The sequence below is a fragment of the Sinocyclocheilus rhinocerous genome, unplaced genomic scaffold, assembly GCF_001515625.1.
Source record: "Sinocyclocheilus rhinocerous isolate Xijiao unplaced genomic scaffold, SAMN03320098_v1.1 scaffold1423, whole genome shotgun sequence".
NCBI classification, from domain to species: Eukaryota; Metazoa; Chordata; class Actinopteri; order Cypriniformes; family Cyprinidae; genus Sinocyclocheilus; species Sinocyclocheilus rhinocerous.
Genome location: NW_015625105.1, coordinates 225,319 through 241,489, shown reverse-complemented (window position 1 = coordinate 241,489; position 16,171 = coordinate 225,319). Strand labels below are relative to the sequence as shown.

The following is a 16,171-nucleotide window of genomic DNA, read 5'->3' as shown; positions in this document are numbered from 1 at the left end:
TTTAGCTGGTATCACGTCTATACTTTTAAGCCTCCTGCCATTGTTTACATCTGTTCAAAATCACGCATTTAAAAAACAAAAAAACTAACTTTGAAACTGTTTGAGTGTTGTACGGAGAGACCGCTCGCGTGTGTGTGTGTGTGACACTCGTGCTCTTTCTTTCCTTATGTGTATGTGCCATAGACTGTATGAAAAACGGTATGTGCACACATCCTCGTACCTCACCGCTCCAAACCATAGCTCCCAACTTAATCCGGGAAAGGTGAATATTCCTGCGACTGCACTTAATTTAATTAAGAAGAATTCAATTATTTTTTTTTATTTTTTTTTAGCCTGACATGTTTACTGTTCCAAAATGTTCTATATGTTTCTTAAAAATAAAATGTGTTCAGTGGAAAAAAAAGTTGTTTTTTTACCCAGACATTTAAAAATAACATATTTTAGAGCTGTAATCGCAATACCGTGATTTTTTTTTTTATCTAAGGTTATCATACCGTCAGAATCTCATACCTATTTTAATATCTAATTATTTTCACCCATAAAACATGGTGTATAGAACTACTTTATAAAGTCAAAGTATATTTCAGTTTTGACACAATGCTTAGCATATGTGAACAGCCAAAGGCATAGCCTTTTAAAGTATACTCCACTCAATAGAGTGCGTGAACACAGGCAGTCAATACCTACACTACAAAGTTTCATCTCTGTCCAATGTCTGCACTATTTCTCTCCAGAAGTTATGACCAATACAAATGTATTTTTACCCATTTAAATGAGAGTGTAATGAATTTTAACCCCCTCACACAAGCACTCATCAGCGGGGATGTTCATTGTTACCTTCCCGAGTAGTTTGCTGTTGTTTCTTTTTGTGAAACTGTGAAACAACAGGCCGGGCCAGTGTTGCTACCCTGTGGACAAATGCTTGTGTGAGCTAAACGTACAGAGTATGCATGGTTTGAAAAAAAAAAAACGGGCAGCATGTTTGCAGTACACACACGCTGATGATGAAATTTACAGCATGTGCACTGTATGCATACCCTAGCATACACGTAAATAATGAATTACACTTTGGGGTTTGTGCTACTAATACAGAATCTTGTTTAGAAACAGACCAGGATGCCATTACAATTTCACAATAGTCAACCAAGTCTCAGTTACTAACTGCTAGTAATGATGTCTTTTTTGAGCCATTTTTCTTGATTGTTATCCCTGAATGTATTTGTCATTTTTATCTGATTTGCTTATCCTGATTTAATTGGCCAATGTTCTTTTGTAATGGTGAAACAATTTACTGAAATAATTGTGTTGAAGAGATGTAAGGTGACTTCAAGACTTCTGGACTTATTATCCAGTTACAGAAACTGAAACACCTTCATTTGTCGGCCAAGAAGAATCAAGAATTCAACAGCACTGCCATATAATATGAATTAACCAACACAGTCCTTTTGGCTTTTATAAGGTGAATATTTAAAAAATCTAATCAGCAACTCAAAATTGTCTTCAGCCCAACTGTCAGTTAGTAGACTCAGTTTGTTAGTAACTTTAATACAGAATTCAGCAATGCAATCAGAATGTACGTATAATTTCCTTAAACAATTCCCACTTCTAAAAGCACACCAGAAATCTTTGCATTAAAATTTTTTTACATTTTTTTTTTTTTCTGTAGATGTATTATTAAATTAGCTAAAATGCCTAATAGTGGCATAGGATCTTTTAAAAGGCATATGGAAGTTTTCAGCAAAGTTTTTGAAAATCACAGATTTTAAACAGGTCTAAGAATAGTAAATATAACCCCCAAACTTCAGTACATCCCATTGGATTAATGTATATTTGTCAACACTCGATTTAAAACTACTCTTTCATCGTCCCTTGTATACCTCACTCCAAGAGGGATTCCCTGTGGCATGTGATCCGTCTGCCGGCTCTGTCGCTCGATAATGTGGAGAAAGAGCGGCAGAGAGAGATTGCAACACATCCCTGAATGCTGGTACACTCACTTGTACAAATGAGCTTAATGCTGTCGTGCGTGATGCATGACCTGGCCATGCTGATAAAAGGATGGAAAAGGAAGAGAGGGAAGTGTTGGGAGGGGGGTGACACTAATGCCCTGATGGCCTGATGTAATGGCAATGGTTATTGAGCGGATGATGGCGTTGTTGTAAGCAAGTGCGGCTGCGGTCGAGGGAAATAGACTAACAGGTGCTGATGCTATACGCTCGCAGCTCCGAGGAGAGATCTATTCATCTTCGGCCTGCCACGGTACAAGGACGACAGCAACCGCTGGGACTCCCAGATTCGTAGGAAGGAACAAGATGCTTACTTTTATTTGTTTGCTGAATGCAAATACAAACACATATACACTGGGGCATAACTCCAGATATACATTTTGTTTTCCTACCTTACTGTTGAGCAAAATGGACTGTATGAAGTAGAATATTTTCAGATTACCGCTTTTCATCATAGTGCACACATCAATGACTGCCCTGATTTGCAGTTCTCTTAAATTAATCTGTATTGTCTTCTTATCTGGCTAGTTTTTCTAGGCCGTGGCCTGCACCATTAAAATGCAGCCACGCATGAGAAGTGCCTGTTTTCACGCCAATTTCACAAAGCTCCGGGATCCGCAACAGCGTTTAGTGTTATCAAACACACACTAATAAATCATGCTCTCTTTTCTCATGTCAGTTGCTAAAGAGCAATGAAAAAAAAAGTGAGAAAAGCTGACAAGAGGCATAAAAAGATGGAGAGCAAGAGGGAGAGCGAGTATGAGCGAGTAACAATAGTAATGTGCGCGGGGGGAGTCAATTGGCATGTGTAATTCAGCGCAGCCTTTTCATCTCTGTGTAAGATACTCCAGACAGATAAGGTGTCTAATCCTCTGCCTGATCAAAAAAAATCTACATTCCTCCTCCAAAAAATCTTATTGAGGTTGTGCAATATGGGGAGGGGCCTTATATTGCTTTGAAATATGGAGATCCAACCCCCCACCCCCACACACACCACCCTTTGTTGGATGAGATTCACTGTGGTCCACACACTACACTCATCCTATTACTGAGAAAAGAGTGATAAGAAGCCCATCCCTCACTCTGAATCAGAGGAGAGGGACTCTGTAGGCAAATATTTTTATTAGCATGTGTCTTCTGATTTAAAAACAGCATAGAAAATGGCAAAATAAAACACAATAACTGAAAAATCTAAGGAATTGGAAAACAAAGAAACAAAGCGATGATAATCTGATTTGAGGAATACTGGATATTGATATCAAAAATGCATTTCATTATTATATTTATTATATTATTTATGGATATAATAATATAAATGTCTGTGTAGTTAGTCAGCTTAAATACTAAATTAAAGATTTTGCCTAAAACCTAAAAATATTTGTTACATATAGCAATATGTACCTCTTTCCCTATATCCCTCTTTCAAAGGCACAGGCAAGAAATTGTCAAGATCTTTAAGCTTTGAGGACAAGACTTCAAATGTGGGAGGCAGGCCATTCCAACTGGAGGCTTTCAATTATAGATAGGGGTTAGCGCAGCTGCCATGGATTGCCATGTCAGAGTAGGGATAGACAGCCGTGGAGAACTGGGAATCTTTCTATCAGATGCCTTTGGGGTTGGTGTGTGTTTCTTTGAATGTGTGTGTTTGTGTGGATAATAGGAGAAAAGAGTGGTTAAAGAATGGCTGTGTGTGTTGTCCAGAGAGAAATGGTTAAAGGGGACAGTGGTGTATCTTCACAGAAAGTGGGCTTTAATGTCCTTTTACCCTCTGGTTAAGCTTGGGAGTGGCTGTGACAAATGGGATGTCTGAAGCCAAATGTAGGATTTTAAGGTGTTTGTGTGTGTATGTGTGTCTTTTCCACCTATTTGAGAGCCTTATCATGAATGATTCTATTAAGAGACTGAACATTTCAATTGATGAAACATAAACGTGGTGTCCACTCACATGCACAAGCTGCTCTTGGGTGTCAAACTCCCTGCAGCAACTTTCCCAGTGGCAGTTGGTCTCATACACCACCTCTGGCTCCGGCTTGCCCTCCTCTTTATCACCCTCCTCTTTCACCAGCGTCATTCCATCCATTTGCTCCTGCACAAACACATGCAGCCAAATAGTGAGGGCATATGGGTCAGTCATTATTTATTTATTCAAAAATACACATTTAATTCATGCATAACTTCAATATACTTCTTCTATAATGAGCATGGTTTTAATTTCTGATCGATTGCATTTCTAAATCCATTCCCTAATTTGAATGCATTTCTACATTCAGTCGCTTTGTCACCGTTTATTGCTGATAGTGCAAAGGGTCATTTTTAAAACTTATATTAATGTGTGTTACAGCAGCATGAAGGAAATTATTTCATTCTAGGATAAATTTTTATGTGTGGCCTGGTAAATGTGAATTATTCAAAAGTGCAGATGATGATAAATGATGTTATTCTGAGTATGTGACAGCCAGATGAGTCCTCATACCTTATTTGTATCATTAACACAATGCTAAACTTCTGCATCTGACATTTGGAATATCTCTTGAGAAAACATTTAGCTGTATGTCTTTACAGGGATGTTATTCTTTTTATGAAAGAAAAAAAAAAACATCCTATAATGCCCTGGAAAGAGCACTTTGCTTGGTAAGTGCCACAAAGTATGCAGAATTGGCAGTTGTTTAGAAGTTCTAGAAGTGTTAACAGCTTTGGAAATAGAAATTAGGATTTGTGAATTCAGAGGTCTATTTGGAGAGAAGTTCTTGTGTGCTGCTACATCTACCTGTCTATCTGTAGAGTACAAGAATCGTTGAATAGTATCACTAAAAACACTGATCACATTTTATTTTAAGGTTCAATTCTCGTCATAACAAACCATTAACTTTTGCCTCAAGAAACTCCTAATTTGCTGCTTATTAATAGTTTGTAAGGTAGTTGTTAAGTTTAGGTATTGGGTAGGATTAGGGATATAGAATATGGTCATGCAGAATTAATGCTTTATAAGTATTAATAAACAGCCAATATGTTAATAATAGGCATGCTAATAAACGACTAGTTAATAGTGAGAATTGGTCCCTGTACTAAAGTGTTACCAATATACCAGTCTAAATTTATAGAAGATATACAAGGGGTTTGGGCTGTTTGAAGACTCAAACCCCCTTTAAATCACTGCTGCACTGTTCTAAATGTATTTCACTGTCTGTTAAAAGAGAGAGAGAGAGAGAGAGAGAGAGAGAGAGAATGATGATGTGAATGATGACTTCTAAAATAAAATAAAAAGTTATGGAAAATTGAAGACTCAAACCCCCTTTAAATCACTGCTGCACTGTTCTAAATGTATTTCACTGTCTGTTAAAAGAGAGAGAGAGAGAGAGAGAGAGAGAGAGAGAGAGAATGATGATGTGAATGATGACTTCTAAAATAAAATAAAAAGTTATGGAAAATGCTTGTAGAAAAATAAATAAGAAAAACAATAAATGCACGGAGTAAAAAAAAAAAGACAAAGGTCCGTTTAAGCCATCCAGCATCAAACCATCAGCTTATAAGGGGCATTGTAGAAAATGTGTCATTTAATTTTTCTTTCATTTTTCCATTCAGTTAAGCATCTGATTAAAAGAAAAACAATTTCCTTCTGAAGCTGTGGAGATCAATGGGGCTTATCGCATCTGAAGCAGTGCCACAACAGGCGACCAAATCAAACACGCAAATAAATAGCTTTACAGTACGTCACATAATTGGTCCCAAAGCTCTTGCTGCATGTGAATGTGTGGTAACTGTCTCCTTAAGGTTGTGTGAGTGCTTTTTAGCCCTATACATATATGTCTATCAAGTATGTGTGTGTTTTTTAATATATATACACATGCATACCTGCACGCTAATGGCTCCGGGGTTGGGCGGCTCCTCATCTGGTTTGAGTTTGGAGCGTTTGTGCTGCATGGGGTCCCCTGTGCTACTTACAGCCGACTCACTGGTGGGTTTACTCTAGAAGCAAATATTTTAAAAACACGTATAAAATATGACCACATAATAATAATCATCATCAAAAATACAGGTACTTATTACTTTGGAAATTGTAAGTGTTTATATGTAATTTCATAATTACTTCTACTTTTCACTTCTATTTTTGAAATATGGTTTAAGTGTACTAATGTACTGACAAGCTGACAATGTCTACTTTTTAAAAGTGTACATGATATGCACTTTATTAAGGGTGTTAAGAGACATAGATATGATCATCAAAGTGGCCTTTTACACTTAAGAGGTCTTTTATTTCATTAATATTATATTATCTGTAGTATACTATCTGTAAGTATACTAAAATATATTTCTGAGATTTGACTAAAAGTGAATAAAAAGTGCACATTCAGTACAATTAAGCACAATTCTTTTTCACAAGGAACTAGTATGGTACATGTCTAAAAACCACTATATTACTGTATTGGTATGTCCAAAACGTGGTATTTAAAATAGTAAGTATAATTTAATTGTGATATTACCACTGTACTTTAGAGTATAACACGGAACTGTAATGGTACATGCATGATATTAACATGGTACCATTCCTAAAAAATTATCCTTCTTTTGGTAGTGTAATAATATGCGCATATTACAAATCTACTTCAGAGAAAAAAGAAAAAAAAACATTATTCATTGACAATATTCGCTGACATTATTCAAAAATGCCACAGACATTATTCACAATTTCTCCCTAAACAGCAATAACCTCTCCTCTGACTCTATCCACTCATTCACTGTCTCTCTCTCTCTCTCTCTCACTCTCTTTCTGCCAAGGGAAGTCCCTTGCGACTGGCCAAAGCCAGTAAAGAAAAAAAGCACTCAGTGGGAGAGAAAAACATTCCTTGGATGAGAGAGAGCAGGATTCCTTGGCTCTAAAGGAAGGTTCATTCTGCCAGACTCCTCTAGCAAATCATTTAACTTTGCTGAGCTTTATTTTATTTATTTTTGCTTTTAAAGAACACAAAATACACAAATGGTTGGTGACCATTTGTGCATGAAAATACTCATTGCCAGTTTTGTGACTCTTTAATTAGCGTGTGTACTAATGTGTACTTATGTGTACTAAATTTGATAGACATTACCCAAACCAAAGCAAGAAAAGTAACTGTTTGCATTGAGTTTTGAGTATAGTTGAGTATAGTAGAGCAAATTAATTTATTCAATATTCGCAGAGGACAATAAACCCTGCAAAATCATACAGGTTTTTAATCACATGAGGGTGAGGAAATGTTGACAACATGTTCATTTTTGGTTGAACTATCCCCCTTAAGCATAAGTATGCATGCTAATAAATTTAAAGACAATCTTAGAAATATATTGTACACCACATTTAGTGTATATAACTTTAGATCGTAAAGTGCGTAGTGATCCAGTAATACACAAAGATCTGATATTTCTCTGTCTGTCATTTTGAGAATGCTCACACCTTCTCTCCTTTTTTATTAATTGTTCCTTTTTGACCACATGGTGAGACAAATGTTCCATGATGCCCTTCTATTAAAGAAGCTGGTGCTGTCTCTGGGGTTAGAGGGGGGAAATAGATGACACTGATCTAGGAAAGAGTAGTGAGGCTGTAATGGCTTGAAAGGAAATACTGGCATTGAGAAAAATCTCGGGAAAACTCATTCACCATTACACTAAGAGTTAACTGTTACTGAAGCACAAAAAAACAGGAATCGATACGAAGACAGATAAAAACAACATGATGTACTCTACAGATTTTAATTCAGCAAACCGGGTGAGTATAAATGGACAGGGCATCATCAGGTGAAAAAACTGTAGAAGAAAAACACTTTTATGCTCATCCTTCAAAGAGAAGGTTTGGGAATGTATCTGAGTCTGATTAATGGCGGAGGTGGCAAGATTTTTGCTGCTAACAGGCAGGGTGTTATTTCTCAAAGGTGCCTTCTGGGCAAGCTCACCGGCTCTGCACATCGAGACACAACACAGAAACTACATGCACACAAGGGAAAAACTCCCATGAGGCCTGTCTGTGAGGGAGGGCTACCTGCAGCCACACTTTCTCTGCTGTTTATAAATGCTGTCGTGTTTGTGGTGTGTTTTCATGAACCACACACAATAATAAATAGCACCAGCACTTGTGATGATAAGCGCTGAATAAATTTAAGCCTTGAGGAGGAAAATCATTGTGTGAACTAAACGACTTCTGTTGCTGTTTAATACAAGAACACCCAAAAGCAATCATTTTAAATGATTTAAAAATGCTTTGTGTTGTTTAAACTTACAAATGGAAATCTCCTTAATTTTTTAAGTTCTTCCTGCTTTGCATTGTGTATTCTAACTTGTGAAGGTTTGAACCACATGCTCCAGAAAAACTGAGCCTCCAGAAAAACTGAGCAGCTTGTGTTAAACTGACTTGATTCCATCATATCTTCTCCACTATTTTTATTAATAACCAATAAATTAATTCATACAGAAATGAGAACTGACCTGTGAGTCATTTGAGGCTGTGGAACGTTCTGTAGGTGGCAGGCTGGAGGGAGGAATGCCAGGAACTGGTCTCTGGGTGGCAAAGGCAGGAGATGGGTGCACAAGGGGCGGACTGTGTCCAAACGCAGAACCTACGATGCCTGGTTGCCGACTGATCAGCTGCTGATGCATTTGCAGTGCCACAGGTGTTGGAGGATATGCAAAACTCAGTGCAGGGCTGTAAGGCAAAATAAATAGAATAATTAATTTTAAAATTAAATTAATAAATTAAGTTCATGTTACAAATTAGTGAAATTTGGGTCATGTGGTAAATTATAAACTCCTTCATTTATATAATATTTGTTATTGAATATTCATTCATTCATCATTTAATATTATTTATGATACACTACTGTTCAAAAGTTTGTGGTCAATAAGGTTTTTAACGAAATAAGTTTCTTATGTTCACCAAGGCTGCATTTATTTGATCAAAAATACAGTGAAAATACAGTAAAAACAATACTGCAAAATATTATTACAATTTAAAACAACTGTTTTCAATTTTAATCTATTTCAAAATGTAACATTTCTGTGATTACAAAGCTGAATTTTCAGCAGCCATTATTCCAGCCTTTGTGTCACATGATCCTTCAGAAATCATTCTCATATGAGTTGGTGCTCGAGAAACATTTCTTATCATTGCTAAAGTTGAAAACAGTTGTGCTGCTTCATATTTTTGTGTGTGTTTTTTTTTTCAGGATTTTTTTGATATAGAGAAAGTTCAAAAGAACAGGATTTATTTGAAAGAGATTTTTGTAACAATGTAAAAGTCTTTACTGCCACTTCTTATCAATTTATTGTCTCTTCACTGAATTAAAGTATTATTTTCCTTAAAAAAGGTTTTACTGACCCCGGACTTTTGAAAGGTAGTGTATACAATGCAATAATATTTTATAACACAAAATAATTAAAAAAATATTAACAATACAATTATTTTAATAATAAAAACCATTTTTATTACAGTCCAAAAATTACACATAGAATGTATTAAACTGATAATCTTAATAAATAAAACAACAACAACAACAAACATAAACCCTTTTAAGAAAAAGTCCAAGATAGTTCATATAAAATGATGAATCACCTGATGAGCATAAAAGCTGTATTTAAGCACAGTATTGAACTTTTATATATCACCTCCTCGATAGATGCCACAGTCCTTTAATGATAAAGCCTTGATGCTCAATAACAGACATTCATAGGGGGTTCCATTCATCGTGGGGCATGCTGACCACTCCATACGAACTCATACGTCTACTAGCCCTATTACAGGCAGAGAGGAAATCAATGTAGCCAGACGCTGCGTGGCTGATGCAGCCGTCTCATCACTCATCAGGCCTGGACCCTTGCCTGCCACCTCTGTCCCCACATGTTCACATGAGATATGACTGATTAGCTTGCGAAAACCAATCACTGATTAATCTCTCTCAGTGGAGGAAAGAGGTCCATTTCTGTTGTCTTTTCTCTCTCTGAGACCCCCACTCAAACCAGGTAACGTTGTTTCCTAATAGTGCTGGATGGCAGATGTCAAACTGAGTGACACATCACCAGGGACGATAGCTGTAGATCCATCCTTCAGTTTGATATAGAAACTGTTCAAATGAAACCATTTCTGATTTTCTTACATGCAGCAAAATCTGTAACAATCTATTGTTCAAAATCTGATGTAGTACTTATGGGACATTACACTTTTGATAATGTATTAAACAATACAACATATGTTAAAAAAAATAAAAAAAATAAATAAATCAATTAAATTGTGATAATTTGTTTATGTGATTTTTTTTTTTTAAGTCTGAGGAAATACAATTTCAGAAAGCATGTCTCATTTCACATACACCATCATTCAAAGGTTTGGGATCAGTAGATTTTGTTTTTGATTTTGAAAGAAACTTTGGTCCCACTTTATATTAGGTGGCCTTAACTACTATGTACTTACATTTAAATTAATCATTTGGCACAATGCACTTATTGTGTACATACATGTTTTTACATTGTACTTATATTTTTAAAAATACCTATATGTAATTACATCTGTAATTATTTTATGTAATTACATTTATAATTACACTGTTGACCCATCCCTTACACCTTAACCCACCCTTAAACCTACCCATACCATCAAACCTGTCCCTAACCTTACCCGTATCCAACCTCAATAGCAGCAAAAGTGTTTTGCAATACAATATGAACACAATAAGTACATTGTACTTATTTTTTGATATAAGTACATAGTAGTTAAGGCCACCTAATATAAAGTGTGACCAAAACTTTTTTTCAGCAATGCATTACATTGACAAAAAGTGAGAGTAAAGACATTTATGTTACAAAATATTTCCATTTCAAATAAATGCGGTTCTTTTAAATGTTCCATTTATCAAAGAATCAAGACAAATGTGCACAGAAATCTCTCACTGATAATAATAAGAAATGTTTCCTGAGCAGCATATCAGCATTTTAGAAAGATTTCTGAAGGATCACTTACACTGACAACTGGAGTTATGACTGCTGAAAATTCAGCTTTGCCATCATAGAAATATACAGTATATATAATTTTAATCTATTTAAAATAGATACAAATATAAAAGTTATTTTAAAAATTTCACATTATTACCATTTTTACTGTATTTTTGATTAAATAAATGTAAATACATTCAAAAATCTTACAGACCCCAAACGTTTTAACAACAGTGTCTGTCTATACAAATTTGTAGCAGTGCAAGTAGTGTGCCAAAAAAAAAAAAAAAAAAACTCATTGAGAGCACTATGGCAACTCAGATGATGTACTTATTTCAAGAAGAAATGTAAGCTTACTATTTTTGACAAAGAGTAGTAAGTAAATCACAATATGGCAGTGTCTTGTGACTGGGACAAATTTAGATATGCCAAATTAAAAGAGTATTGATAAAGCTTCAATCCATTTTGTTGATCAGTATCTGAATATTGAACAGCCTCCTTAAATAAGGCTTATTGTTGTGACAAATGCTTTATTATCCACTTAATGTCTGTCTGGACTCCTACTATGAACTGACCAAATCGACAGTGCCCCATATAAGTGGGATCATTTGAAAAACATTAATTATTTAGTCTTTGAAACAGATAAACATGTGATTAGAAGGCAGGAAGGTCAGCGAACACCCTCAGGTTGAACTGCTCATGAATTACACCTCAGAGAAAGTGAATGGGTCAGTTTTATTCACTTCATCCACAACAGATTCTCTCTCTTTCCCATTACAGCTTGTGTTACTGTCCTCAGCCCAGAATTTGCTTTCTTCCTCCGTCCCCCTCTTCATGACCCTTTCATTCGTCATTCCCCATTCCTCTCCTCCTTTCCAGTGTGAGCGATTGCATGGCGGCAGTCTTAGGGTAAAGCTCTTCTCAGCTGATAGAGAGAACATTAATCAGATGATGCATATCAGACAGATGAGTGTGAGGGAGGAGGGGAGGAATATGTTCACACGCTTCCTCCTAATAGCGCTCTCTGTGTTCTCTCGTTTATTTCGCCGTCCAGTGTTCATTCATCACTCCGCTTCTGAGGATGCCCTGGAGTGTCCACTTACAGTATGGATTGCTTTTCCTCTCTATCTCTTTCTCAGAATCTCTCCCACATTCTCTTGCCTCTTGTCTGTTCCAATACACACCTCTCTCTTTATTTTCATACTTGGAACAGTGTCCAAGTTTGGAATGACATGAAGATGAATAAATGAAGAATTTTGGGTAAACTATACTTTAAAACCCATCAAGTGAGAAATTAAGACTTGCTTATCTCATGTAAGACAAAAACTAAAAAATTCCCTTGATATATTAACAAAAATATATTTTTAATTAAAATAATGCAAAATCCAGCTTTAAGGCCTGTTAGAAAGAAGTATATACATTTTTGTAAAATAAAAAAAATTAAATAAAAAAAAATTCTTAATTCATTGTAGTACATACCTGATAGTACCAGCTGAGAGGTGTCCATAGGATCCACTGGTGGATGAGCTGGAGCGGGAATTATTAAGTATAGTGACTAGAGAGTTGGGCGAGGTGCGAATCATGGCCTGCAGGTCAAAACTGGGGTCAGACAGGGAAGGGGAGCTGGGAAGGGGTCGTTTTCTGCTGGGTCGATTTGTGAGCCTAGGACTTGGAAATCGTGAAGCTGAGAAGACACAGACAGAGAGAGAAAACAGAGAAAGAACATAGTATGTTATGTATTTAAAACTGGTGATATAACAACAGGCACAAAAAGACAAAATCATCATTTTTATTTATTTTTATATTTTACTTATTTTCATTTAAATTTTAATTCAAATTTATCAGTTTTTTTATTTAATTGAAATTAATTTAATAATTTAATTTAATAGTGTTTTTTAAAGAAATTTTTATTTAAAGAGCGGTAGAGAGAGAAATGGAGAGTACTACAGTCAAGTACTGACATCATTTCCATAAAAGTTCCCATTCTCTTGTGGTTCGTATATTGTTTTAGAGAATTAACCACACAGAAAGCTTTACTGACCAGGAATCATGACCATCTTCTTAATCACATGCAATTTCTTTATCATAGTCTGTTGGATGCATTCAACAATGACCACATTTTCTGCATTGCATGCATTTTTTTACGCATTGTAAAAACACAGGACTGCAGCTCCACTTTTCTCACTGCTTTCTGGTAGCGTCACTGCGATGTTGAATCACGCTTAATTGGGTTGAATAGTGTGTTAATGCTGAATGGAATTGCACTGGGTTGTTTTTGAAAAGCTTTCACTAGAATGCAGATCGAACGCAGACAGGCCCTCCACTCACGCACAATGACTGGCACCTACAGATTAAGAAATGACTTTTGTTGTCTTTTCATTGGCGAATGTCACAAATAAGAAAGAAGGGAGAAATGGAGTGATAAGTGAAAGGAGGAGGGGAAGAGAGGGGTGTGGGGGGGTGTTGGTCTTTTGTTGTGTGGAGTGACACAATGACTTTGTGACTCATTTTTTCTTTCAGTTGTTCTGTACATTTTTAAGAGAAAGCATGCAAAACAAAACAAGATTACACTCACTCTTTCTCTCTCTCTGACTCTCTTCCCTCTCTCTTTCTTGTTTGACACATACAGTGATTACAGGGTCTGTCATTCACATTTAAATCACTCTGTGTGTGTGTGTTTGTATTCCCACATTTGGAACATCTTACCACATTGCTGGCATTTTGCTTAGAACTGTGATTTAAGACTTTGTAAATAGACACAAGCACAAACTTACACACACACACACACACACATGAATCCACATACTTAAGTACCAATACTATACACATTATAATACACACTCATATACAATAATATGTGCGGTCTGTAAGGCCATATTGATTTTCCTGCTGCAAAGACCAGTTTGGATCAGCATAAACTCCAAGATGGTCGTAACTAGTTTTAAATGAACAATTCTGGTCTATTTATGACATGAGCTGGTTAAGCTGGTAGAACAACAAATGCAAAAATATGTTTTAAACTGGAAATTTAAGCTTGTATGAACAAGCTTAGTGTTCCAGTTTTTAACTAACTTAACTTGTTTTACATTGGCAATGCTGGTTTAATTTTGACGAAAGTTTTTTATTAGGTAAAACAGCCTGACTAGCATAAGCATGACAGGCAAAACAAGTATGAAATTGGCCAAAACATACAATTTACTGGTCAATAAAATGCAAAAATAAATAAATAAATATATAGGTTATGTAAGATTATCACTAGCTAGATCAAGGTTTTGGCAGGCTTTGATATATTAGATTAGCAGTACTGGTACAGTATATTATTAAGCAAGTTTAAAAGTTTGACTGTTGTAACTATGATAGGTAAACAAAAGCCAAAACCAGTATGAAAGTACACAATACACCTTACACTGGTCAATAAGATGAGAAAAAAATGTCATACAGTTAACCATCTCATGCAGATCCCAGTGCTAATTTATTAGTGGCACGAGTTGATTAAGCTTGTTAAAACAGTTTGACTAGTTCAGTGGTTCTCACTGGTTGAATATTTTTGTGGACAATAAGGGGCCTTGGAGCTATTAATGTTGAGAACCGCTGGACTAGTTTTTTACCATTATGGGTGTTCAAAGTGTTCAAAACATACCAATAACTGAACAATTGCTGATTTTTAGTACAAGTAAATATTACATGCGTGGTCAAATATCTTTTGTCAAAAATGTAAATGTAAATGTGGATGTAGAAAAAAAAAGTATGGAAAAACAAACAAACAAACAAAAACGCCACTCCCCGTGCATACGGGTATAAATAGGCGACATGTGCATTCACTCATCAAATTTTACGCTGAGGACCCCAGAACTCGTCCCTGGCAACCAGCGACGGTTTGAGGTTGTGGCATGGGGACATAATGTCTCCATTCCCTCCATCAGGGAACGAGGGTTACGTACATAACCAAGACGTTCCCTATCTGTCAGTCACGAAGAGTTATGTCATGATGACATATGGGGTCTATGGAAAGCGACACAACCTGAACCCTGTCACAACCCTATGGCTTTGCAAGTGTTGACAAGCCGCAGCGTGTCATACAGGTGCTACGCAAAGGTCGTAGCCTTCCCAATGCCCCAGCGCAAATTCGCTGACCTTGGTGCCCGAAGGGACCAAAAGGTAAGTACATCACTGCTGGAGATAGCCATGCCGCTGTTCCTACCACAGAGAATCATTTCTTAAGAGAAGGGATTTCGACCTTCGTGAAAGGTGCTTCATGCCTTTCCTGTTTGCTGTTTACAGCTTGGCAATAACGATGGGGAAGCGAGTCTTCCAGAGAAGGGCGCTACAGAGGCCACATCCTACCCGTAGGGAGTTACCATGTGGAGACACTAATATGGACTGACCCAGGCCTAGGGGGCAGTACTACATATGGAATGGGACTCTAAAGCAGGTCCTAACTGAGAGTAGGGAGGAACCACTGCTAGCAGAGCCTGACAGAAAGGTCTGTCAAAGGGTAAGACATGGGTTCACCGAGAGGGAAACCTTACCGTGGAAGCATACACGTATGGGATCGCCCGCAGGGAATCAAGTCATATGGACACCTAGCCCAGTACAGGGGCTGACCGGAGACACAGGCAAGCTAACACAGATACTGGGTCTGGCGTCAGACTGCTCTGCCGAGTCTGACTGCCAGGGGTGCTGGAGGATGCTCAATCAGGGTTCGCCGTCCGGGGAACTTGACTGGGAGAGAAAAGCACTCGCATCCCCATGTGAGGGGGAATGGTGCAGCAAGCGTGACACTGGCCTTCCTGCCAATTACCTATTACCCAACACACGGGAAGAAACCGGCTCGACGCGGAGGCTGTAGAATCTTGCGAAGGTGTTCGTGTCGCCCAGCCTGCAGCTCTACAGATGTCTGCCAACCTCTGCTTGGAGACAACCTCCCCTTTCTGCTGACCTCTGTACCAGACAAAGAGCTGCTCGGGGATATTAAAACTCCGGGTGCGGTCCACGCATATGCGAAACGCTCTTATGGGACACAGCAACGCTAGGGCTGGGTCTGCCTCCTCCAGGGGCAGTGCTTGCAAGTTCATCACCTGATCGTGGAAAGGCGTGGTCGGAGCCTTGGGCACGTGTCCTGGCCAGGGTCTCAGGACAACGTGAGAGTAAGCCGGCCCGAACACAAGGCACTCTTCGCTTACCGAAAATGCTTGGAGGTCCCCGACCCTCTTGAT

General features: G+C 37.4%; 1 protein-coding gene across 2 annotated transcripts in view; it reads right to left on the bottom strand.

The window, feature by feature from the left end:
- The window catches only part of LOC107749627 (transcriptional activator GLI3-like), a 230,462-nt gene that overhangs the window by 17,812 nt on the left and 196,479 nt on the right, over positions 1 to 16,171 (bottom strand). For both annotated transcript variants that reach the window (XM_016564794.1, XM_016564795.1), the window contains exons 7-10: positions 12,435 to 12,639; positions 8,460 to 8,676; positions 5,859 to 5,972; positions 3,952 to 4,092 (exon numbers count right to left, since the gene is read on the bottom strand). In XM_016564794.1, coding sequence (XP_016420280.1) covers positions 3,952 to 4,092; positions 5,859 to 5,972; positions 8,460 to 8,676; positions 12,435 to 12,639 — 677 coding nt within the window. The remainder of the gene's footprint in view (positions 1 to 3,951; positions 4,093 to 5,858; positions 5,973 to 8,459; positions 8,677 to 12,434; positions 12,640 to 16,171) is intronic.